The 26,962-nt window shown below is 37.4% G+C and overlaps 2 protein-coding genes across 11 annotated transcripts in view; one reads left to right on the top strand and one right to left on the bottom strand.

Annotated features, from left to right (window-relative positions):
* lypc (ly6 domain containing, pigment cell) overlaps positions 1-26,962 on the bottom strand; it is a 161,874-nt gene that overhangs the window by 105,317 nt on the left and 29,595 nt on the right. The gene's annotated exons all lie outside the window — the stretch shown is intronic.
* msh5 (mutS homolog 5) overlaps positions 1-26,962 on the top strand; it is a 115,128-nt gene that overhangs the window by 81,826 nt on the left and 6,340 nt on the right. For all 10 annotated transcript variants that reach the window (XR_006034698.1, XM_042107491.1, XM_042107496.1 and 7 more), the window contains 5 exons: positions 11,876-11,963; positions 15,417-15,603; positions 15,729-15,855; positions 16,046-16,195; positions 16,364-16,438. Coding sequence is in view for 9 of the 10 variants with exons in the window: in XM_042107491.1 (XP_041963425.1) it covers positions 11,876-11,963; positions 15,417-15,603; positions 15,729-15,855; positions 16,046-16,195; positions 16,364-16,438 (627 nt within the window). In the remaining variant the exon portion in view is untranslated. The remainder of the gene's footprint in view (positions 1-11,875; positions 11,964-15,416; positions 15,604-15,728; positions 15,856-16,045; positions 16,196-16,363; positions 16,439-26,962) is intronic.

Raw genomic sequence — 26,962 nt, 5'->3', positions numbered from 1 at the left:
AAATAAAAGTCCTCACTATAATATTTTACTGTTAAACAATTTAACCCTTTAAACTACTGAACTTTTTAACTGTTTAGCCATTGTAACTGTTACTTGTCATCAACTATGACTCCTACCCACTGTAGCTAGTTAGCTAAGTTAGCTAAGTCACATAGTTAGCATAGTTAGCATGTTAGCATGCTAGTTAGCATTTTTAGCAAAACTGCTTAAAATGATTAGCTAAGTTAGCTAAGTCACATGGTTAGCATAGTTAGCATGCTAGCATGTTAGCATGCTAGTTAGCATTTTTAGCAAAACTGCTTAAAATGATTAGCTAAGTTAGCTAAGTCACATGGTTAGCATAGTTAGCATGCTAGCATGTTAGCATGCTAGTTAGCATTTTTAGCAAAACTGCTTAAAATGATGAGCTAAGTCAGCTAAGTAACATGGTTAACATTGTTAGCATGTTAGTTAGCATAGTTAGCATAACTGCTAAAAATGATTAACTAAGTTAGCTAAGTCACATGGTTAGCATACTTAGCATTTTAACATTGTTAGCATGCTAGTTAGCATAGTAACTTGGTTAGCATTATTATCTTTGTTAATATAGTTAGCATAACTGCTAGCAAACATTAGAGCCATTCCAAGTGTCAGTTATCGTCAACTATCTACCTAAATAATTTAACCATTTAAACTATCCACTTATTTAACTGTTCAGTCATTCCAACTATATTAAACCTCATCTACCTAGCAACCAATATAGTTTGTTTTTACTCTGTATGATATTTTACATCATATTTTTGCATTTTCATGCACTGTATTTCCTTCAGGAAATGCTTTTCTAGTTATTATTCTTCTTCTAACGCACTTAATGCAGCTTCAACCGTTTAACATAGAAACTTCATTCAAACTATGTTACGTAGGTCTTACTTAGGACATGGGTGCTATGTATTTTTCAGCTTTGTAACTTTTATACTTTTTAAACTATTAATTAAAAACTAATCAAAATTTCCCCATTGACTTAACATTATGATTATGACATCACAATACGGCCGTTAAGCAATTAGAATCCTATAGCAGGTGTTCGGGCCACCTGGATCAACTGCCAGTCTCAGGCTTTGAGCATACAAACTGGCCCTATTAAGACTACACATCCTGTTCAACTGCTTCCTCTGCCAAAAACTGTTTCAAAATAAAAGTCCTCACTACAATATTTCACTGTTAAACAATTTAACCCTTTAAACTACTGAACTTTTTAACTGTTCAGCCATTGTAACTGTTACTTATCATCAACTATGACTCCTACCCACTGTAGCTAGTTAGCTAAGTAACATGGTTAGCATAGTTAGCATGCTAGCATGTTAGCATGTTAGTTAGCATTTTAAGCAAAACTGCTTAAAATGATTAGCTAAGTTAGCTAAGTCACATGGTTAGCATAGTTAGCATGCTAGCATGTTAGCATGCTAGTTAGCATTTTTAGCAAAACTGCTTAAAATGATTAGCTAAGTTAGCTAAGTCACATGGTTAGCATAGTTAGCATGCTAGCATGTTAGCATGCTAGTTAGCATTTTTAGCAAAACTGCTAAAAACGATTAGCTAAGTCAGCTAAGTAACGTGGTTAGCATAGTTAGCATGCTAGCATGCTAGTTAGCATTTTTAGCAAAACTGCTAAAAACGATTAGCTAAGTCAGCTAAGTAACGTGGTTAGCATAGTTAGCATGCTAGCGCTAGCATGTTAGCATGCTAGTTAGCATTTTTAGCAAAACTACTAAAAACGATTAGCTAAGTAACATGGTTAGCATAGTTAGCATGCTAGCATGTTAGCATGCTAATTAGCATTTTTAGCAAAACTACTAAAAACGATTAGCTAAGTCAGCTAAGTCACGTGGTTAGCATAGTTAGCATGCTAGCATGTTAGCATGCTAGTTAGCATTTTTAACAAAACTGCTAAAAATGATTAGCTAAGTTAGCTAAGTCACATGGTTAGCATAGTTAGCATGCTAGCATGTTAGCATGCTAGTTAGCATTTTAAGCAAAACTGCTAAAAATGATTAGCTAAGTCACATGGTTAGCATAGTTAGCATGCTAGCATGTTAGTTAGCATTTTAAGCAAAACTGCTAAAAATGATTAGCTAAGTTAGCTAAGTCACATGGTTAGCATAGTTAGCATGCTAACATGCTAATTAGCATTTTTAGCAAAACTACTAAAAACGATTAGCTAAGTCAGCTAAGTAACGTGGTTAACATAGTTAGCATGCTAGCGCTAGCATGTTAGCATGCTAGTTAGCATTTTTAGCAAAATTGCTAAAAACGATTAGCTAAGTAACATGGTTAGCATAGTTAGCATGCTAGTTAGCATAGTAACTTTGTTAACATAGTTAGCATAACTGCTAGCAAACATTAGAGCCATTCCAACTGTCAGTTATCGTCAACTATCTACCTAAATAATTTAACCATTTAAACTATCCACCTATTTAACTGTTCAGTCATTCCAACTATATTAAACCTCATCTACTTAGCAACCAATATAGTTTGTTTTTACTCTGTATGATTTTTTTACATCATATTTTTGCATTTTCATGCACTGTATTTCCTTCAGGAAATGCTTTTCTAGTTATTCTTCTTCTTCTAACGCACTTAATGCAGCTTAAACCGTTTAACGTAGAAACTTCATTCAAACTATGTTACGTAGGTCTTACTTAGGACATGTGGGCTTTGTATTTTTCAACTTTGTAACTTTTATACTTTTTAAACTATTAATTAAAAACTAGTCAAAATTTCCCCATAGACTTAACATGGGCTGATGACATCACAATAGAGCCGTTAAGCAATTAGAATCCTATGGCAGGTGTTCGGGCCACCTGGACCAACTGCCAGTCTCAGGCTTTAAGCATACAAACTGGCCCTATTAAGACTACACATCCTGTTCAACTGCTTCCTCTGCCAAAAACTGTTTCAAAATAAAAGTCCTCACTACAATATTTCACTGTTAAACAATTTAACCCTTTAAACTACTGAACTTTTTAACTGTTCAGCCATTGTAACTGTTACTTGTCATCAACTATGACTCCTACCCACTGTAGCTAGTTAGCTAACTTAGCTAAGTCACATGGTTAGCATAGCTAGCATGTTAGCATGCTAGTTAGCATTTTTAGCAAAACTGCTAAAAATGATTAGCTAAGTTAGCTAAGTCACATGGTTAGCATAGTTAGCATGCTAGCATGTTAGCATGCTAGTTAGCATTTTTAGCAAAACTGCTAAAAATAATTAGCTAAGTTAGCTAAGTCACATGGTTAGCATAGTTAGCATGCTAGCATGTTAACATGCTAGTTAGCATTTTTAGCAAAACTGCTTAAAATGATTAGCTAAGTTAGCTAAGTCACATGGTTAGCATAGTTAGCGTGTTAGCATGCTAGTTAGCATTTTTAGCAAAACTGTTAAAAATGATTAGCTAAGTTAGTTAAGTAACATGGTTAACATAGTTAGCATGCTAATTAGCATTTTTAGCAAAACTGCTAAAAATGATTAGCTAAGTTAGCTAAGTAACATGGTTAGCATAGTTAGCATGCTATCATGTTAGCATGCTATTTAGCATTTTTAGCAAAACTGTTAAAAACGATTAGCTAAGTTAGCTAAGTAACGTGGTTAGCATAGTTAGCATGCTAGTTAGCATTTTTAGCAAAACTGCTCAAAACGATTAGCTAAGTCAGCTAAGTAATGTGGTTAGCATGTTAGCATGCTAATTAGCATTTTTAGCAAAACTGCTAAAAACTATTAGCTAAGTTAACTAAGTAATGTGGTTAGCATAGTTAGCATGCTAGCATGCTAGTTAGCATTGTAACTTTGTTAATATTATTATCTTTGTTAACATAGTTAGTATAACTGCTAGCAAACATTAGAGCCATTTCAACTGTCAGTTATCGTCAACTATCTACCTAAATAATTTAACCATTTAAACTATCCACCTATTTAACTGTTCAGTCATTCCAACTATATTAAACCTCATCTACTTAGCAACCAATATAGTTTGTTTTTTCTCTGTATGATATTTTACATCATATTTTTGCATTTTCATGCACTGTATTTCCTTCAGGAAATGCTTTTCTAGTTATTATTTTTCTTCTTCTAACGCAGTTAATGCAGCTTTAACCGTTTAACGTAAAAACTTCATTCAAACTGCGTTGCGTAGGTCTTACTTAGGACATGGGGGCTTTGTATTTTTCATCTTTGTAACTTTTATACTTTTTAAACTATTAATTAAAAACTACTCAAAATTTCCCCATAGACTTAACATGGGCTGATGACATCACAATGGACTAATTAACTTGATTTGTACCTGTATCATCTTCCAGCTGCTCATCTAGGCCCCATCAAAGAATCAGTTCAACTGATTGCACCTGTATCAACTGCTTTCTACTGAACTAGACCAACTCTCTCTGTGTTTCTCCATTCTACAAGGATATAAGACACATTTCATCCAACTTTCTATCCATTCATCCTCTTCAAACCATTCACTCATCCACCCATTAAACTATCCATCAACATCCATTAAACAATCTGCCTATCAACATCCATTCAACTTTCTGTCTATCAACATCCATTACACTATCTACATTTAACTTTTAAACTATATACTCTGTCTCAGGCTTTAAGCATACAATATGGCTCTATTAAGACTGCCGTTAAGCAATTAGAATCCTAGGCCAGGTGGCCAGGCCACCTGCATCCTATCAGTTTCTCAGGCTAACCTTTTAAACTATCCACCTATTTGACTGTTCAGTCAGTCCAACTATATTAAACCTCATCTACCTAGCAAATAATTTAACCATTTAAACTATCCACCTATTTAACTGTCCAGTCATTCCAACTATATTAAACTTTGTCTACCTAGCAAATAATTTAACCTTTTAAACTATCCACCTATTTAACTGTTCAGTCATTCCAACTATATTAAACCTCATCTACCTAGTTCAGTCATTCCAACTATATTAAACCTCATCTACCTAGTTCAGTAATTCCAACTATATTAAACCTCATGTTGGTTGCCAATTAGCACATCATCTGTTTTAACAATATATTTCACACCATGTGTTTTGCATTTTCATGCACTAGTAATTCCCTGGAATTGCGTTTTCTAGTTATTTTTCTTCTTCTAACGCAGTTAATGCAGCTTCAACCGTTTAACGTAGAAACTTCATTCAAACTATGTTGCGTAGGTCTTACTTAGGACATGTGGGCTTTGTATTTTTCAGCTTTGTAACTTTTATACTTTTTAAACTATTAATTAAAAACTACTCAGAATTGGGCAAAACATGGGCTGATGACATCACAATAGAGCCGTTAAGCAATTAGAATCCTATGCCAGGTGTTCCGGCCACCTGGATCAACTGCCAGTCTCAGGCTTTAAGCATACAATCTGGCCCTATTAAGACTACACATCCTGTTCAACTGCTTCCTCTGTTTCAAAATAAAAGTCCTCACTACAATATTTCACTGTTAAACAATTTAACCCTTTAAACTACTGAACTTTGTAACTGTTCAGCCATTGTAACTGTTACTTGTCATCAACTATGACTCCTACCCACTGTAGTTAGTTAGCATGGTTAACATAGTTAGCATGTGAACATTGTTAGCATTTTTAGCAAAACTGCTAAAAATGATTAGCTAAGTTAGTTAAGTAATATGGTTAGCATAGTTAGCATGTTAGCATTGCTAATATTATTAGCATTTTTGGCAAAACTGCTAAAAATGATTAGCATAGTTAGCATTAATAGCATACTAGTTAGCATTTTTAGCAAAACTACTAAAAATGATTAGCTAGGTTAGCTAAGTAACATGGTTAGCTTAGTTAGCATAGTTAGCATAACTGTTAAAAATGATTAGCTAAGTTAGCTAAGTCAACATGCTAGTTAACATAGTTAGCATAACTGCTAAAAATGATTAGCTAAATTAGATAAGTCATATGGTTAACATAGTTTACATGTTAGCATGCTAGTTAGCATAGTTAGCATAACTACTAAAAATAATTAGCTAAGTCACATGGTTAGCATAGTTAGCATTTTAATATTGTTAGCATGCTAGTTAGCATAGTAACTTGGTTAACATTATTATCTTTGTTAACATAGTTAGCATAACTGCTAGCAAACATTAGAGCCATTCCAACTGTCGGTTATCGTCAACTAACAATAACAATAACTAACAACCTAAATAATTGAACCATTTAAATTATCCACCTATTTAACTGTTCAGTCATTCCAACTATATTAAACCTCATCTACCTAGCAACCAATATAGTTTGTTTTTACTCTGCATATTTTACATCATATTTTCATGCACTATATTTCCTTCAGGAAATGCTTTTCTAGTTCTTCTTCTAACGCTTTTTGTGCGTTTAATGCGGCTTCAACCGTTTAACGTAGAAACTTCGTTCAAACTACATTGCGTAGGTCTTACTTAGGTGACTTCAGCTATGTATTTTTTAACTATGTATTTTTCAATCAACTTTGTAACTTTTATACTTTTTAAACTATTAATTAAAAACTACTAAAATTTCCCCATTGACTTAACATTAGATTATGACATCACAATAGAGCAATTAGAATCCTATGCCAGTGGCCGGTTGCACAAAGCACCTTAAGTTAAGTTTTTCCCTTAAAATCTGATTTAAGGGTCCCTTAAAATAAAAACGGTTGCACAAACACCCTTAAGTTTTCTCCTTAAAGGTTCCTTAACATTTTCCCTTAGTATTCCTTATCTTGTAAGAAATCCCTTAAACTGTTGCACAAAAGACCTTAGTAGTCTAACTAAGGGGAAAATCCTAAGGGACATCTGACTCTACCTTAACCATATTATTAACTGAATTGATGCTAATAAATGAAGTTTATTAACTACTTTTGACCATTCAAAACAATATAAAAATATGCTTCCTCTGTCAAATAGATAGGCCTATCAGAAACATGCCGTATTGTTATTGTTTGGTTTACGTAGGCTAATGTTAACAATTCATGTGGATGTCTTGTTAGCCTATGAGCTTCGGTTCGGTTCGCTAGGCAAAACGTTGGTGCACTGATGACAGTCAGGATCATTTCTAACTTGCCAACTAGTATTGTTCAAAGTCAAAGTCAAAGTCAGCTTTATTGTCAATTTCTTCACATGTTCCAGACATACAAAGAGATCGAAATTACGTTTCTCACTATCCCACGGTGAAGACAAGACATATTTTACCAATTTAGGTCCACAGACAAACATAACATTCAAGTAAACAAAAAAGTAAGTAAATAAGTAAATAAAAAAGTAAGTAAATAAGTAAATAAGAGGGCACATATAATAATGAAAAAAATAAGAGCAGCAAAATGTGGTTGAAATTGTGCATAGACAGTCAATAAAAATACTAGTGCAAATTCAGGCCAATAAAAGGCTTGGGTAGTTCTGTTTGACCTAAGTAAGAAGAAAGTGGCATAGTGGTGCAAGTTATGTAAGAGCAGCAGAAGTGTTGTGTTTTCAGGACAACAACACCAGTTGTAAAGTGTACAAGTGTGCAAGTGTGCAAGTGGAGTAGTGCAGGCGGCCATTTTGGGTCCAATGTCCAGGATGTTATGTAGCTGAGGGTGGAGGGGGGAGAGGAGGGAGAGAGTTCAGAGAGAGTTCAGTTCATGTATATAACATGTTTTATTTGCTACCTGGATAATTTCCGCTAATATTATTAAGGTAAGATGAATGATAAGATATAAGCACTGTGTTCGGTGGGTTAACTAACGGCATCGCGGCAAAGGCAGTTAGCTAGGCTACAGCTGTTGAACAATCTCCGTGGAAACTATAGAATTTTCATGCCGGAAAATCCCTTTCAGTGCAGTAAATCCCTTGACGTTTCTCCTTAACTAAGGAAACATTTTAAGGTATTCTGTGCAACGCCCTTAAGTAAATCCCTTACCTGAGGAGAAATTAAGTCTTAAGGGTCATACTTAAGGGAAAAAACTTAAGGTGCTTTGTGCAACCGGCCACAGGTGTTCAGGCCACCTGCAGCATCTGTCTCAGGCTTTAAGCATACAATGTATTACGTATGTATTACTGACTGTATTAAGACTACAGATCCTCTTCAACTGCCTCCTTTGCCCACAACTGTTTCAAAATAAAAGTCCCTTTAAACTATTCAACTTTTGAACTGTTCAACTACTGTCAACTGTTCAACTGTTCAACTGCTCAACTGTTCAACTGCTGTAACTGTCAGTCAACTATGACTCCCATCAACTGTATCCTCTACCTTCAACTGTTTCAAAATAAAAGTCCTCACTAGCTAGTTAGCTAGTTAGCATAATTAGCATTTTAGCATAACTGCTAAAAATGATTAGCTAAGTTAGCTGAGTCACATGGTTAGCATATTTAGCATGTTAGCATTTTTAGCAAAACTGCTACAAAAGATTAGCTAAGTTAGCTAAATCACATAATTAGCAAAACTGCTAGAAAACATGAGCTAAGTTAGCTAAGTAACTTGGTCAGAATAATTAGCTTTGTTAGCATAACTGCTAGCAAACATCAGAGCCATTCAAACTGTCAGTTATCGTCAACTATCATTGGGCAGCCGTGGCCCACTGGTTAGCACTCTGGACTTGTAACCGGAGGGTTGCCGGTTCGAGCCCCGACCAGTGGGTGGCTGAAGTGCCCTTGAGCAAGGCACCTAACCCCTCACTGGTCCCCGAGCGCCGCTGTTGTAGCAGGCAGCTCACTGCGCTGGGATTAGTGTGTGCTTCACCTCACTGTGTGTGTTCACTGTGTGCTGTTTGTGTTTCACTAATTCACCGATTGGGTTAAATGCAGAGACCAAATTTCCCTCACGGGATCAAAAAAGTATATATACTTATACTTACTTATACTTATCTACCTATATACAGCCTTTAAACTATTTGTCTATCAACACGCATTAAACTATCAGTCTATCAACAACTTTTAAACTATCTACATTTAACTTTTAAACTTTCAACATTCATTAAACTATGTGTATCAACATCCATTAAACTATCTGTCTATTAAACTATCTGTCTATTAACCCTTAGAACCCTAAGCTGTTTTTAGGGCATTTTCACTACCTTTGTTCATAAGGATTTTCATAAGGATTTATTCTGGTTATTCTGGTGTAAGTGCCACACACACATATTATATATTGTCATTTCATGTATTAATACTAGCATTGATTTTATTTTGATTTTTAAAGAATTAAAATATAAAAAGTGTATTATAAAAATTCTTATATTTCGACATGCATCTCACTACAGCAAGCTCACAGGTCTACATGCATTTCATGTGTGTGTAGGGTAGACTGTCCTGAATCGGGCAATATAATTGCCATGTTGGAGGGATACTCTGGGGCTGAGCAATTTACAGAAATATGTGCTATGTGATTTACGGAAAAAAATGCCATTTTTTATTTTGTGATAAAAAATGACCTTTCTACGCTCCATATCTGTGACACGAACTGATCTGACCTGACTTGACCCGAGGTTGCGTGTTAGCCTGCGTGCCTATGTGTATGCAGTCATAATAATTCTCAACTTTTTACTGCATTGCCATGAACAAAGTAAAGGCAAAAAAGGTGTTTATTTGTTGAACAAATTGGGATGCAATGTGAGCCTTGAATTGGATGCCATGCAGAAATTTGCTAGGATCTCAAAACCGGAATATGAACATGCTTTGCCATAGAGAAACACATGATAGCGTTGAATTATAAACATGCTTTGCCACAAGAACAGACAAAAACGTGGGGTAAGTCCAGCTATATGAAGTTATTATTTTGCTGTCACTTTGTCTGTTTTATAACCCAGAAGGATGTACTTGGTATCAAATGATAGCTCTGAGTCTCCTCTTTCATCTGACATGCGTGGCATATCTATGCGATCACGGGTTCGCGAGTCATTAAAACGAGAGTAATGGGTGCGCAGGTGAACGCAGAGAAGTATAGACTGTAAATATGATGCAATTTGATTTAATTTCATGATTTTTTTTATTTTCATACTTGATCGTACAGACAAGTGTGTAGTCTCTTTGGAAAGCCCCACTTCTGCTCTGTCGTGCAATAAAGGTTTCATCTCGCTGCGATGAACAGTTCTGGAGCAATGTAACAGAGAAGAAAGGGTGTGTTTTTTGACGCACTTTGCTAAGGGTTAACATAACATAACTAACTAAGGGTTAACAACTGTTAAACTATCTACATTCAACTTTTAAACTGTCTACTTCTAAATTATCAACTTTTGTTAAGCTATGCTATGTCTGTCCTAGCTTCATTTTCATGCACTCGTAATTCCCTGGAATTACATTCTCTAGTTATTATTATTCTCCGCCTAAAAATGTTTGTGCAGCAAAACCCGTAAGGCCCATAAACTTGAAACTTGGCCCCAGGGCCCGGTATCTACTCAAAACCCAAAACATAAGGTACTGCGCCTATAGTTGCCACTATAATAATTAATTTTGGCTCATATCTTAAGTACAATGAGGCCTAGCCTCAACATTCTTGCATCAATTTAATCTTTACATTGGTACTGGGTGTATTTTGGTCTTTTGCTCTAAAAATGTCAACTTTTCTCACAGTTTTACTATAAATGAAAGTGAAAGTAAAGTGAACTAGTCGGAGGTCATTCATCCCAGTCTCCTAAAATTCAGTGTACATCATCTATAGGCAATGCTGATAAATAATTATCGGGGGGGGGCCTTATTTTGTCCAGTCATGTTAAAAAAAACACTCAATGAACAATACAAGGAAGTGGCCCCTTATGACCAATATCTGAAAAGTTAGCAAATTTGGTCAAATTTCAGAAGGAAAATATTATTGAATATATGAATATATCACATGAATTGTGATATACTCTCACACTGAACTGGCCAGAAGACCCGGGTTCAAAACCCACCTGAGACATAATGTGTCTTGTCTCTACAGCGCCCATACCATGTATAGGTCCAAGTGCCCATGGGGACCCAGATTCGAATCCCACCTGCTGTCATATCCCGATCTCACCCCATCTCTCTCTCTCCCACTCACTTCCTGTCTATCTTCACTGTCCTATCCAAATAAAGGAAAAAAGGCCAAAAAATATACTTAAAAAAATTGATAATGCCTAATTTGAATATTTAAACATTAAATTACAGAAAAGTTTTTTTTTTCATTAATATAAAAAATCTACTGGGGGAGTTTCATAGTGATATTTGCTGGTTAAAAAATGTACCCTACACCTGTAGTGTCTCACCTCAAACTTTGTTCAATTTCTCAAATGTTTTCTTATTCAATTATGTAGGCCAATCTGATTTCCACAATGTTCTAGACTTCAATCAATTCAAAATGTATCATGGAATATGTCAGTTGCAAACACACAGTTGCACCCTGCGAACATTAACCTTGGTGGTATGGTGGTGCAGTGATTAATGTCGCCGATTCTCAGGCGTTGCTCGAAGACTTGCTGTTGCTGCTATCCTTTAAAGGACATGGTGTTCCCCTGACTCCTCAGTTCTCACAATTCTACAGTATCAATGCCCATCTGCAGTTGCCAAGGTGGCTTACAGCAACAAATGCTGTAAAATTAAGCTACAAGGGTCCTAAGGGCTGCTTGGAGCCTGATCTTTGACGCTTGTGCTATATTTATTATTATTATTATTATTATTATTATTATTATTATTATTATTAATATTATGTTGTGTCCTGTCTGACAGCACCCCTTAGCTGTTCTAAAGTAAACTACAGCCTCTTGGGGTTTATTTTTTTAATTAATTTAATGTGTAAATCCAGCCACACAACTAGTGTCTAAGCAGCCCCAAGCTTGTGTGGCTTGTGTGATGTTGTTTTGTTTATGTATACTTTTTCTGTATGTAAGTAAATGGTTGTTTGTACGTGTTTATGCTTGACATGTATGAATAGTTCCTGTCAGGAGAGCGTTTGCATTACCGTAGTGAAAAAACCAAAGGCCTTGATGATCTGCTGGGGGACTTGCACTGTGATATCAGAGGTAAGGTATACTGTATCTTATTTTGACTGCATTCAGCTACATGCAAATAAAGTTAATTCTGAAAGTTTTCAGGTCCCATATTTTTCCACATTATGTAATGTTTCAGTTTCATCTTAAAATAGGTTGAATTCATTTAATTCTCATCAATCTACACACTACTCCACAATCACAACGATTTAGTGATCTGATCAAGGGTTCAAGGTTGTCTTTATAGTCCCACTTGCGAGTGCTTAGATAGGGGCGAATTCTCCCATTTGCGTGTAAATCACACGTAAGCCCGTTTTTGCGTGCTTCAGTTATACACTTTTCAGTTACGCGTATTCTCCCATTCCCGCTTCTGTCACACCCACAGCGCGCAAGTTCGAAATCAAGGCGGCCTTATGAAAGAGGTGATTTATTTAAAATAGAACCAGACTGATCCATCACCTCGTTAATTTAGGTTGATATGAAAACGTGGAATGTGGACTTTCTCATTGACCTTCTGAATGCCACTTAACAAAATTTCACTTTTGCTTTGAGGTTTGTTTATAAAGGGTCAAACCATGCTTGAGGTGTGTAGATTCATAATTTAAAAACTCACTATTAAGAAAGAAAGTTATAATGGCAGCTGCTTCTCATAATATAAATGTAACAAATCTAACAAAGCTGTAGACTGACACCTGCAGTTTCTAATACAGTAGAGAGACTGGCATAACAACACCAGCCTCCATTACAAACGAGAGACAGGAAAATATAAATGATGCTGCTCAACAATAGTGCAGGCATCTGTGCAAATATATGGAGGACTTCGGTCAAGTTGGAAAGACAGATTTTGAACGAAGTAGGCTATTGGATTATGACTTCACGTCAAGTTAAAACTGAAGATGCACAGTCGGTAAGCTCTGATATGCAACGAGGGCTGAAGTTGGCAGCAAAGATGGCAACATTTCCAGAAAGGTACTGGCTTGATGAAATTCATTCTGGACTCTATCCGACCACATAAAGACCTCGGGATACTTCGGTTTGGCTTTAGGGACCCTCTACTCACTACCACGTATGTGTAATGTTGTTTGGAACTGTAGAAGAGGTATAAAAATAGCGTTTTGTAGCGGCGAAATGACATGCCCGCGTCAAGTAATGAAATACGAGTTTTGACTAAAAACGGTAACATCGAACTTTCTCAAAACACATCCGAATGACATGATTTGGATGTCAACTCAACGTATGTACTCCCAATCATCCGTAAATTGATCTAAAGTGCATTTTACTCTGGATAATTCCTTTAACAATATAGCCTCATGGATACGGTAATGGGAAATATGCCACCTTGTGACACTAATGGCTAAAAACATAAAGCCCTATCGGCATATTAAAGGTGCCCTGCCACGCAAAACCGTTTTTACTTGCATTTTTTTTTAACATGTTAGGTCCATATGTGTTTGTGCTATGTCGTGAATGTGAAAATAAACAGCTACCTCCTCCGTCAGCTCTAGCCACTGAAAAGAAATAAGCAGAGAAATTAGGCCAATTGCAAAAGCTCTTCAGATTGACGTGGAATTGATGAGCTCATTACTATTCATGAGCTCGCCCAGTTGAGACCATGTCCACAAAATTTGTTTAGTCTGTGACAGTTTTAGTAGGCCTATGCAAGGATGGCTGAATGTCAACTGACTTGTGCGCTATGCACGAATAGAACTTCAACAATGCATTTTGCCCAAGAACCCAGACTTGAGGATCAAATGGCTTCAGTTTATTTTTTGGAACAATGCTACAGGCTTTGCAAAAAGGTTGTTGTTGAAGCCTGGAGCAGTAGGCTACCATCGCAGCAGTCTACGACCAGTGCCTGTAAGTAAAACGTTATTGTCAACTCAAGGACGTGCTATGTTATACAGGTTTAATGAACTCGCTAGCCTAGCAGGTTTTATTTATGCACATTTGGACAATGCTAGCACTCGCTAGCCAAGCAAAGTTCATGCCATAAAGCTAAAATTAGTTGATAACGGCTACCATCGCGGCAATCTACAACCAGTGCAGTCCGTAACTAAAACTGTCAACTCAAGAAAGTCTTATGTTATACAGGTTTAATGTACTCGCTAGCCTAGCAGGTTTTATTTATGCACATTTGGACAATGCTAGCACTCGCTAGCCAAGCTAAGTTCATGCCATGAAGTTAAAATTAGTTGATAACGGCTGTCTTGTTATGGACGAAACCTACTAGCTGTTAGCCAATCAGAGTCAAGCAGCTTAGCTCATTGAATATTAATGAGAACTGGCGTAAATCGAGCTGAGTCTTCATGCAGGCTTTCAATACCACGCTAGAATGGTATGAAACAAGTCCATGGTAGAACTTCAGACATTACCACAAAGTAATGAAATACGTGTGGCAGGGCATATTTAAGCACCAAATTTGATACTGTAGTTTTGTCTAACCTACATGTATTTAAAACTAGGCCTACTGCCGAGAGCAATATGCTGTTTCACCTTGTAGTGGCGATCGACCTTAATACAGCCCTCGGGAGCGCGTAGCTGAAGAGGTGCTTAAATCAGTGGCAGAATGTGCGCAAGAGTTGTATACTTAACCCTTAAAGGAGTACCGTCACACCGGTGTGACGGGAATGTTGAGAAATGAACATTCTAAAGAATATCTGGGTTCATTGAATTCAACATAGAATTTTAGAACCTTCAATTGTTGCGGAACTTAGAATGTTCAAAAACCTACACCTTTAAGGGTTAAGTAACGCCCAAATTTTGGGGTTTCTCCTCCCAAAACACATGACAGATGATATATGATAAATGACAGATTAGAGAATTTGAGCAGGCTGAAAGGCGCTCAACGCGTTGAGCGTTTTTTTTAAATTATTATTATTTTTACTTATGCACATGGGAGAATTTGCCCCTTAAAGTATAACTCCGGAGTAAAAAAAAAACCTAGGGTCTATTCACGGTAGTTAACAACTTCAAACTTTTGATTGAGAGCAAAATTACGTTCATTGGTGGCATTTTGGGCAAGACTGTTTATTTGCACTGAATGGGCTTACAGTAATGCTAACTGGGCAGGGTGTCATGTTGCTATTTTATACCCCTAACAATGCCTTTCGGGATCCCACCCCGACTCTCTCTCCCACTCACTTCCTGTCACTCTCCACTGTCCTGTTGCATTAAAAGGCATAAAAAGCCCCAAAAAAAAAGCACTGCTCTATATGAAGTCTGAAACATAAACATGTTAAGAACTTGAAAGGGTCTGAAAACTGCCTGTATACATAAATCAGATTTGTAGGCCAAGTATACTTGCGTATACAAGGAATTTGGTCTGTGCATTTATCCCATCCGTGAATTAGTGAACACACAGAGCACACTGAGGTGAAGCACACACTGTATGCATTTGCTCACATTAGATGCTCAAGTGTTGGATTTTCTGTTTGTAACTGTAATATTTGGTGGTTTGGAGAGTTAGCTACAGTTCTGTGTTGACAGATCTAGAAACATCAGTGATGACTCAGCTCCAGAATGTGGTGCTGCAGCGCAGTAGCTGCCTTTATAAGGTGCTGTCTCTGTGTGCTGAGTTGGATTGCCTGATAGCTATGGCCCTGGCTTCTCAGGAGTACAGTTACAGCTGCCCCACAGTCATGCCGCACAGTTCTATCAGACTCAGCCAGTCCAGGTCAGCATACACATGGACATCAAATAAAGTACCTCCTGACATGTACACCACATTCACTATATTAGCTGTAGCACTCATAAATGGGGTAAAAATAATATTTCTTCTTTTTTTATTTTTTTGCTCAGACACCCTTTGTTGGAATTGTGCTGCCCAGTGTTTGTGTCTAATCCGCTAGTGAGCTCTGACACTGAGGGAAAGGTGAAAGTACTGACTGGGCCCAATTCATCTGGCAAGAGTATCTACCTCAAACAGGCATATACACACCTTGGTTGTCATGTATAATCAAATCATCATTTTCAAACCACAGTTTGTACTGATTCTATGATAAATTTTATTTTTAATATTGATCCAAACCTGTTTGAGTGTAGCCCGGTTTGTAGTTGTGTTCTTGCCCACTGGTAGTTAAAACATCTTCCAAGTAAAACCACTTTGTGTGATGTAGGTGGGCCTCATTGTATTCATGGCTCTGATTGGATCAGATGTGCCAGCTAAAGAGGCAGAGATTGGTCTGGTGGATGGCATTTTCACACGTATGCAAAGCCGTGAATCTGTATCTGTAGGCCTCAGCACTTTCATGATTGATCTCAATCAAGTAAGCAATATTCTCTTACTTTTTAACCATTTCTGTTTCACTTATACATATCTCCTGCACACAAACAAAAACAAACATCATTGATAAGTGGAAACTGTGTATTTATTGTAAGATTTGCAATTTCAAAAAAGCAATGAAATGTTTTTTTTTTTCTCTCTTTTTCTTTAGATGGCATACGCCCTGAAAGGAAGTACAGGAAACTCTCTGGTCCTCATTGATGAATTTGGCAAAGGGACGAATACGGTGAGAAACAAATTGTATGTAACTGAAATGCTACCATGGCTTCACAGGCGACAGATGATGCTATGGTAGATGATGCTATGCTATTGATGATGATGCTGTGGATGAATTTCATAGTGCAGCATTTTTCATTTGAATGTATTGTTCATTTGAAGAATGAGAAAGACATATAGTCCTTCACTTAGGAAGAAGCTCTTTAAAACATTGTCAAATCATGCTACAATATCATGAGTCATCAGGTTTTGCACAAACATGGATCTTGAGTGTATATATAATTTAAAGCAAAAAAGGGCCATACCAAATACTAACATAGAATTCATGGATATGTCTTTGACATTGACTCAAATTGTTAAGACGTTATGATGTTGTATTAAACTAGATCTACCGCATAGCAGTACGGCTGCCGCTCAGTCCTGCACATTTCTCCGCCAAAATAAATCACGCTTGTCAATTTGTCTCTACCTCCTACTCCATCCCCTACTCTTGTAACTCATATAAGTGTGTGTGTGTGTGTGTGTGTGTGTGTGTTGTTATGGTGTAATGGTGTGTGTGTGTGTGTGTGTGTGTGGGTGGGGGGGTGTAATGAAACAGCTCTCATTAAAGTTTCCAATGACATACGCCTCAACACAGATTCAGGTAAAACATCAGTCCTAGTGCTACTGGACCTTAGTGCAGCATTTGACACTGTTGATCACAATATTTTACTACACAGACTAGAACACTTGGTTGGATTTACAGGCATAGTTATCAGCTGGCTAAAATCATATCTACAAGAAAGGAGCTTCTTTGTTGCCATCGGAAACTGTACCTCAACACCAACGTCCTTGACCTGTGGTGTTCCCCAGGGGTCGATCTTGGGGCCACTATTATTCAACCTCTATATGTTCCCACTTGGACAAATCATTCAAAATAATTTGATTTCATATCATAGCTATGCAGATGAGACACAAATTTACTTAGCTCTATCACCAAACGACTATGGTCCTCTTGAATCTATGTGTCAGTGTATAGAACAAATCAACACCTGGATGTCTCAAAATGTTCTTCAGCTGAACAAAGAAAAAACTGAAGTAATTATATTTGGTAAAAAGGAGGAAAGACTTAGGGTTGCCACTCTCCTTGACACAAAAGGGTTGAAGGCAAAGGATACTGTTAAAAATCTTGGTGTATTAATTGACAGTGATCTAAATTTCAACAGCCACATGAAAGCAATAACTAAATCAGCTTTTAACCACCTCAAAAATATTGCCAAACTCAGAGGGCTGATGTCAAAGCATGACTTAGAAAAACTCATTCATGCATTTATCTCCAGCAGGGTTGATTACTGCAATGGACTGTTCACAGGCCTTCCTAAAAAGACTATTAAACAGCTTCAGGTGATACAAAATGCAGCAGCTAGGATTCTAACAAAAACTAAAAGAACTGACCACATTACTCCAATTCTTAAGTCCTTGCACTGGCTTCCAGTAAGTCACAGAATTGACTTTAAAGCACTATTGCTTGTTTATAAATCAGTAAATGAAGCAGGACCTAAATACTTGTCAGACATGCTTCAGCAGTACACACCTTCTCGTCCTCTCAGGTCCCAGGTGAAAAACCTGCTAGTAAAACCTACTGTTAGAACTAAACATGGTGAAGCAGCTTTTAGCTGCTATGCGGCTCAGCTGTGGAACCATCAAAAAGGCCCCAACTGTAGCCAGTTTTAAATCTAGACTTAAGACCAAACTGTTCTCAGATGCTTTCTGCTAACTGTGCCGAGTTACAAATTCTGAATCTGCCTTGATAATTATTCTACCTTGTCTTTTATTACTTTTTTTTACTACTTTTGCCTTTGTTTTTGCTTACTAATTATTCTTTATTTTTAAATGATTTTACCTTGTGTTTTATGTTTTCTTTTTATTATGATCTTTACCTTTTAACTATTCTTTGACTATATTGCCCTTCTATGCTTTTATTTGTTATTATTGTTTGGTTTTGTTTATGTAAAGCACATTGAATGACCTCTGTGTATGAAATGCGCTATATAAATAAACTTGACTTGACTTGACTTGACTTGACTAATGGTGTGCTTCTCAACTAGACTAGAATTTAACATGACAATTATAGTGACCAAAATTATCACGGTTGTCGGTATTATCGCTGTATTTTTCAAATGTGCTGAAATGTTTCTGAGTCAACAGAATAGAATATCTTGTCATGAAAGTATCCTTGTGTCCTTGTAAAAGTAGTGTGGCTCCTTTAAGAGAAAAAGACTCCCTTTTTGTTACTCGGTGCATGTTATTGCAGAGTACGCTGCTCCGTCTATGAAAGGTCAAAGTAACAAAAATTAAATAAAATGAAATGACAAAGTAAAATGTCATGTAAGTCAAATCACCAAGTATCAAATTTAAATCTATCAACAGTCATTAAATGCAATCTAATGTGAAGTTTAAATCAATGTAATTTGAATTTTGAATTACGTTAAACTTGAAATCAATTGAATAAGTAGTTGAATTAATTTGTCATAATATGTCATACATTACATTTACATTTCCCTGTTGTTTTCATTTTGAATGAGACTTAATATTTCAGCCTCATGCAATTCCGTGCGCCACGATTAGGGCTGCACGATTATGGCCAAAATGATAATCACGATTATTTTGATCAATATTGAGATCACGATTATTAATTAATTTAAAAATATTTTTTCCCTAAACATATTGGACTTGCTATCTGGCTCACCCAAATTCTTCCCCTCACATTTACTCCCCTAAATTACTGCAAATATAGATTTGACTGCGACTTCTAAACTTCCAAACAACTTCCAAACAAATGTTTTGTGCGTGCTACTTTGTTAATATTTGGGAAAACGTTAACAGCCCACCGGGAATCCTCCCAACGCTCCCCATTAGCCACTTAAGTTCTGCTTCTTTTTCATGAGTTTACTGTAATCGTTTAGTCCAGGGGTGTCCAAACTTTTTGACTGAAGGGCCACATTGGGTTTTGAAAATTGGCCAGCAGGCCACACACAAATAATAATAATAATAATAATAATAATAATGTTTTGTATTATTTAAATGACAAAATAATTTTGTTGTAGAAAATTAATTTCTTAAGAAATACTGGGTAACACTTTATTTTAATGTGTCGCTGTTACAGTGTACTTACCTAATTAGGTACAGTGGTAAAACCTGTGTAACAACATGTACTATCAGGTACTATCATTGTACTTGCATTATGTATTTGTGGGTACCTACATATAGTTGTTACATAATACTGAGTGTTTTTACAAAACTTTGCCAATTTGCCTACATTTTCATCAGAGGCAAAGAGCTGACCTGAGACCTGCTGGATGGGGTAAATCGGGTCATGATCGATTTGATATACAAAGCATGCTTAGCTCCAGTCAAGGCCTCATTGTCTTCAGTGTACATGTCTGTCTGCTGTTACACCACACAGTACATGTGAATTAGTAGACCTGTTCCAAGACAAGACCTGTTCCAGTTTATTCCACTGTATCAAAGAGTAACAAGGTTGTAGCAGCACAGCTGTTACATGTACACTGAAGACAATGAGGCCTTGACTGGAGCTAAGCATGCTTTGTATATCAAATCTATCATGACCCGATTTACCCCATCCAGCAGGTCTCAGGTCAGCTCTTTGCCTCTGATGAAAATGTAGGCAAATTGGCAAAGTTTTGTAAAAACACTCAGTATTACAATGTAACAACTATATGTAGGTACCCACAAATACATTATGCAAGTACAATGATAGTACCTGATAGTACATGTTGTTACACAGGTTGTATCACTGTACCTAATTAGGTAAGTACACTGTGACAGTGACACATTAAAATAAAGTGTTACCAAATACTGTTAATTTGATGCTGTTTAATTCATTTATAAATGGTGCACTGTCACTTTAAGACTCTTTGCCAGCTCCACTCAAATAGCCTATGGCTAGTGCTGTGCCTATGGCTGTGCCCTCTCACAGTTTATAAATGGTAAGTAGTGGGAACTACTGTTGCCATCGCCCTCTCTCCCACACTCAAATGCGTCCCCAATTAAATGGACTAGCATAACGTAGTTAGATCTGCTGCAATGGAGATACTATGTATCTCAATGTGACAAGCTGTTTTGACATTGACATTGTAAACGTTCTCTAAGAAGAGTGTAAAGCAGTTTGTAGTAGCCTAAAGTTAACCACAACGTCGTCTATCGCTGGAAAAAAATAGCGAGCCGCCTATGATAAACTAATAAATGCTCGGCGGGCCGGATTAAAGTGCATGGCTGGCCGCAGTTTGGACACCCCTGGTTTAGTCATTCGTTGATATGTAAAACACTGACGTGTAGGCTACATTGTTCACTCGTTTTGAGTAGGCTGTGTCTTGAAACGCATATGCATTGTAGGTTGCACATGTAGCTTATAAAATACATGAATAAAATTCCCGTTGTTAGCTCAACTCTTATTACAGTAGGCTATAGGCTATCGGAGGAAGCAAACAAGGACTAAAAGTTAACGTGAGAAAAAAGGCATGTGTGGTTTACGTCATGTGATGTGTTTCACGGTATGAGTTGAGAGCCCTGCTTTGCTTATATTTTTGGTTAACTTGCCTGAAATCAGAAATATTTTCGAACAATGGATGATCCGCTTCGAGGGACAAGCTCTTGGCCTTCTGCTGTGCCACACATTTGATTTTTGATCGTCGTTTATTGTATAGTCTAACTAGCCTACTAATAGTCAACATAATGTCACTAGTCCACAGTGCATCAGGCTGAACAGTGCAGGGAACAGCTGTCATTGGTAGGCTGCATGCAGGCACATGGTCAGACAGGTTTAAGGAACGCTTGATTTGTTTTGTAGCGGAGCGTTCTATGGGTTGCCAGGTTGGTTCTATGGGTAGAGCACGCATTTGAAATATCGCTCGATCACGCAAATTTGATTGTGGGAAGCCAAAATCCTGATCGTGATTAAAATTCGATTAATTGTGCAGCCCTAGCCATCATTTAATTCGAACGCTTTTACTTTGGACTTTGGTGTTTAGGTTGTACTGTCACCTGTCAATCATGCTCTGTCCCCCGCCCCCCCTCCACTGAATCTGAGTCGATTTATCAGGTCTTTCGCAATAGTTTCCCAGTTTCCCCCCCACTTCATCACCATCACCAGAGCCTTCGTCTGAGTCTGAGGCAGGAGCCGAACTACATGAGGTAAGTAAATTGACATCATATCGCTGTGTTTTTTCAAAATCAGGTGAATTTTAGTGTTGACATACTTTTTAGCTCTGCTAGTAGGCTCGACGAAGACGAAGGCTCTGGTGATGGTGATGAAGTTGGGGGGAAACCTGATAAATCGACTCAGATTCAGTGGAGGGGGGGCGGGGGACAGAGCATGATTGACAGGTGACAGTACAACCTAAACACCAAAGTCCAAAGTAAAAGCGTTTTAAAAGCGAATTAAATGGTGGCGCACGGAATTGCATGAGGCTGAAATATTAAGGGGCCGTTTATGCGAGAACGATTGCGAAGGAAGACGACAAAATATTTTATCATAAGTGCCATTCGTTTACACGGCGACCCTGCCATCGGGGCTTGAAGACACAAAAATCTGAAGACTCCTTCCAGAGTGTAGAGTTTTGAAGACGACCCGGGTTGCCTCTCCGTTTAAACGGCTAAACTGTCAAATTATAATGTCTGCGCGTGATGTCGAACCCTATATATTATGTCACACCCATGCACAAGCCTGTAAAAGTAAACAAACATGTCTGACTATATCGATCCCACAGATCTTCAAACTGCTCTAATGTCCGAATATTTTGTTTGGCATGACTCCCAATCGACTCCTTGATGCAGCTTATTAGTTTCGTATGTCAGCGTTGAATAGAGGAGTAGTTCGACCTCCTCGTCAGTCCACACGAAGTTTTTCTTCAGAGCCGCCAGGAAATGACATTTACGTGCATGCTCGCGGACATACCGGGGTTCTATCACACCACCACCCAGCGGTCTGGAATGCATATCCAATCGAATATCACATACTCTTGCGTCTTCGTATAAACAAAGATTTCCCCCTGAGAATGCTCGTCTAAGCGTGAATAAAAAAATGACACGCCACTTGATACGCCACTTCTGCGTCTTCTCTTTTCATCGTCATCGTATAAACGTAGCCTAAGTCTCATTCTAAATGAAAACAACAGGGAAATGTAAATGTAATGTATGACTTCAAATTAATTCAACTTCTTATTCAATTGATTTAACATAACGTAAGTTTAACGTAATTCAAAGTTCAAATCACATTGATTTAAACTTCAAATTAGATTACATTTAATGACCATTGATAGATTTAAATTTGATACTTGGTGATTTGACTTACATCACCAAGTATTTTTTGCTGAGATGTGAGCTCACTTTCTTTATTGCAACACCCCTAGAGGCCAAATGAGACCACTTTCCTTGCATGTCCTCACAATCAGCTAATATGTCCATGTATCAAGTTTGGACTTCATACAACGAAGCGTTGCTGAGATATGGGCCCACTTCCTGTATTACAGCGCCCCCTATAGAGGCCAAATGATGCCAATTTCCTACTGTGTCCTCACAATCAGATACCAAGTCTCTGTACCAAGTTTGAACTTCATACATCAAAGCGTTGCTGAGATACAAGCTCACTTCCTGTATTGCAGCGCCCCCTGTTGAGGCCAAATGACCCCAATTTCCTAGTGCATCCCCACAATCCGGTACCAAGTCCATATACCAAGTTTGGACTTCGTACATCAAAGCGTTGCTGAGATACAAGCTCACTTCCTGTATTGCAGCGCCCCCTATAGAGGCTAAATAATGGCAATTTCCTAGTGTGTCCTCACAATCAGATACCAAGTCCCTGTACCAAGTTTGGACTTCATACATTAAAGCGTAGCTGAGATTTTAGCCCACTTCCTGTTAGGCGGCATCGTCACCATGTGTGATTGGCTGTCACGGGCAAACAAACTTGAAAATAAAAAATCTGTCAAGTATCGTTTGTGCGGCTCGGTCTGAAGATCATCTCCGCCAAGTTCTGTGAAAATCGGATGAAATTTGTAACCACTGAAACTTTTCGTAGAGTTTGGACTAAATCCAATATGGCGGAGGTCCAATATGGCGGAAAGTGACGGGATAGGGGTAGATGAACTCGGGATGCTCCAAGGATTCAGACGCTACCTCAATTGTGAAAATATCCAACACTGATGCACTCTACAAGAAGGGACCGAGCAGGCTGTACTTCCTGAGGAGGCTGCGGTCCTTCAATGTGTGCATGCTTTGGTACCAAATGGTACCAATGGATAGCCCTGTGTCTCCTCTTTCATCTGATATGCTTGCCATATCTATGCGATCATGGGTTCGCGAGTAATTCAAACGAGAGTAATGCGTGTGCAGGTGAACGCAGAGAAGTATAGACTGTAAATATGATGCAATTTGATTTAATTTCATGATTTTTTACAATTTTCATACTTGATCGTACAGACAAGTGCATAGTCTCTTTGGAAAGCCCCACTTCTTCTCTGTCATGCAATAAAGGTTTCATATCGCTGCGATGAACAGTCGCGGAGCAATGTAACAGAGAAGAAAGGGTGTGTTTTTTGACGCACTTTGCGTCAATCGGGTTCTAAGGGTTAAATTGTTTAACAGTGAAATGTTGTAGTGAGGACTTATTAATAGGACGTTATTTTGAAACAGTTTTTGGCAGAGGAAGCAGTTGAACAGGATGTGTAGTCTTAATAGGGCCAGTTTGTATGCTTAAAGCCTGAGACTGGCAGTTGATCCAGGTGGCCTGAACACCTGCCATAGGATTCTAATTGCTTAACGGCCGTATTATGATGTCACAATCGGCAATGTTAAGTCTATGGGGATTTTTAAAAAGTTTTTCTTTAATAGTTTAAAAAGTATAAAAGTTTCAAAGTTGAAAAGACATAGCAGCTTGGTCCGTTTGAAGACCAACGTTACAAAGTTTGAATGAAGTTTCTAAGTTAAACTGTTCAAGAGAAATTGCGTACTGAAAAAGTGGTAAGCGGAATAATAATAAGAAGTTGTTGCCTTGGAAGAACAGTACAGTGCATTTTCATGCACTGTAATAAGAAGCCTAGGAAGAACAGTACAGTGCATTTTTATGCACTGTAACTAGAGAATGTAATTCAAGGGAATTACGAGTGCATGAAAATGAAGCTAGGACAGACATAGCATAGCTTAACAAAAGTTGATAGTTTAGAAGTAGACAGTTTAAAAGTTGAATGTAGATAGTTTAACAGTTGTTAATAGACAGATAGTTTAATAGACAGATAGTTTAATGAATGTTGAAAGTTTAAAAGTTAAATGTAGATAGTTTAAAAGTTGTTGACAGACTGAAAGTTTAATGCGTGTTGATAGACAAATAGTTTAAAGGCTTAGCAGTTTTACTAACATGCTAACTATGCTAACCATGTGACTCAGCTAACTTAGCTATTCATTTTTAGCAGTTATGCTAAAATGCTAACTATGTAAACAATGTTAATGATGCTAACTAGCTAACTAGCTAGTGAGGACTTTTATTTTGAAACAGTTTAAGGCAGAGGATACAGTTGATGGGAGTCATAGTTGACAAACAGTTACAACAGTTGAACAGTTAAACAGTTGATAACAGTTGAACAGTTAAAAAGTTGGTTAGTTTAAAGGAAGGGCACAGGAAGCAGTTAAACAGGATCTGTAGTCTTAATACAGCCATATCAAAGATTCTATAGTTAACTAAGATGAATCATAAGACGATTCACCAATGGAACGAAATGGCACTAGTTCTGGACTCCTAAATAGGCGTGTCAAAACATAAACTTTTCTCTGAATAAGCAATAATAACATATACATATAATTTTGTATACTATTTTACAGTCATTGTTTGTGTGTGATGCCAATGAAACACTCTTTCGGACACGAAATTAATAATTTCATTTCCCCCCGTTAACCGAGCTAGCTAGCTATCTAGCTAACGTTAGCACAGTAAATGGAAAGTGAATGGGAATGTTCGCTAGCTAGCTAGCAGCTAAGAACTTTGGTTAAATTTATATATTGTTGCAAACAAACCTGAAATAACATATGTTCAGCAACTTTGTGAAAGTCTACTAGTTCTAGCAAAAAATATGTTAGGTTAGTTTATCAACCATCTCTGTGTCTAGAGCCTCTGAGAACAGGTGGCTGTGCACCAGAGCTTTGAGGAGACAGTGACAGATCACGAACAAAGCTATTTTTGTCTTTATTTGTTTCGTTGGAAAAAACAGTTTCAATGTCGGAATGTTAGAGAGACATGTGGCTTCTAGAAAATGGGTTCAAAACTTACATCGCTGAATGTAGGGCTAAGGGATTGGTCATATTCCGTGAAAATGTTCATTTCTCCCATAGGAATACATAGACACTGGACCTCCCGCTAGTCTCCTAAATGGGCGTGACCGCTTCGAACCCCACGTCACAACGTGCCAGAATTTACCCTCTTATGAATCGTCTCGCTTTATCAACCGTCTCTGGCCATATTGTATGCTTAAAGCCAGAGACAGTTGCTCCAGGTGGCCTGAACACCTGGCATAGGATTCTAATTGCTATTGTGATGTCATAATCTAATGTTAAGTCAATGGGGACATTTTAGTAGTTTTTAATTAATAGTTTAAAAAGTATAAAAGTTAGAAAGTTGAAAAATACATAGCCAAAGTCACATAAGTAAGACCATGCAACGCAGTTTGAATGAAGTTTCTACATTAAACAGTTGAAGCTGTATTAAACGCACAAAAAGCGTTAGAAGAAAAATAAGAAGAACTAGAAAATGTAATTTCGAGGAAATTACCAGTGCATGAAAATATAAATATACTGTATATTAACATAAAATGCAAAACAAACTTTTATTTGGAAACAGTTGGCAGGAGTCATAGTTGATAACAACTGACAGTTGAAATGTCTAAACAGTTAAATAGTTGAGTAGTTTAAATAGTTAAATTATTTAATAGTGAATTGTTGTAGTGAGGACATTTATTTATTGAAACAGTTGTGGGCAGAGGAAATAGGAACAGAATCTGTAGTCTTAATAGAACCAGATTGTATGCTTAAAGCCTGAGACAGAGTATATAGTTTAAAAGTTGAATTTGGATAGTGTAATGGATGTTGATAGGCAGATTGCTTAACCCTTAAAGGAGTACCGTCACACTGGTGTGACAGGAATGTTGAGAAATGAACGTTCTAAAGAATATCTGGGTTTTATGTCTACATTATACTTTACTCTCCTATTTGTCCATATTATTTATGCTGGTCTTTAGACCTTACTCTTGCACTGTTGGACTAATGTTGGACTACTTTTTGCACCTTCACCATGACACTCACTCTCTTGAGCACCTTGCCATGTACACATAACTAAGGACTATGGTTGGACTACTGTTTGCACCTTCACCATGACACTCACTCCCTTTAGCACCTTACCAGTCCCGGCCCTGTCACTACAAGCGTCTTATGCTTGATCACCCTCAAGCACATTGGACTTTCTTAATTTAATTTATATAGTGTATTTAGT

This window comes from Alosa sapidissima, chromosome 10, assembly GCF_018492685.1.
Source record: "Alosa sapidissima isolate fAloSap1 chromosome 10, fAloSap1.pri, whole genome shotgun sequence".
Taxonomy (NCBI): domain Eukaryota; kingdom Metazoa; phylum Chordata; class Actinopteri; order Clupeiformes; family Clupeidae; genus Alosa; species Alosa sapidissima.
This window is presented reverse-complemented; position numbering and strand designations above follow the sequence as displayed.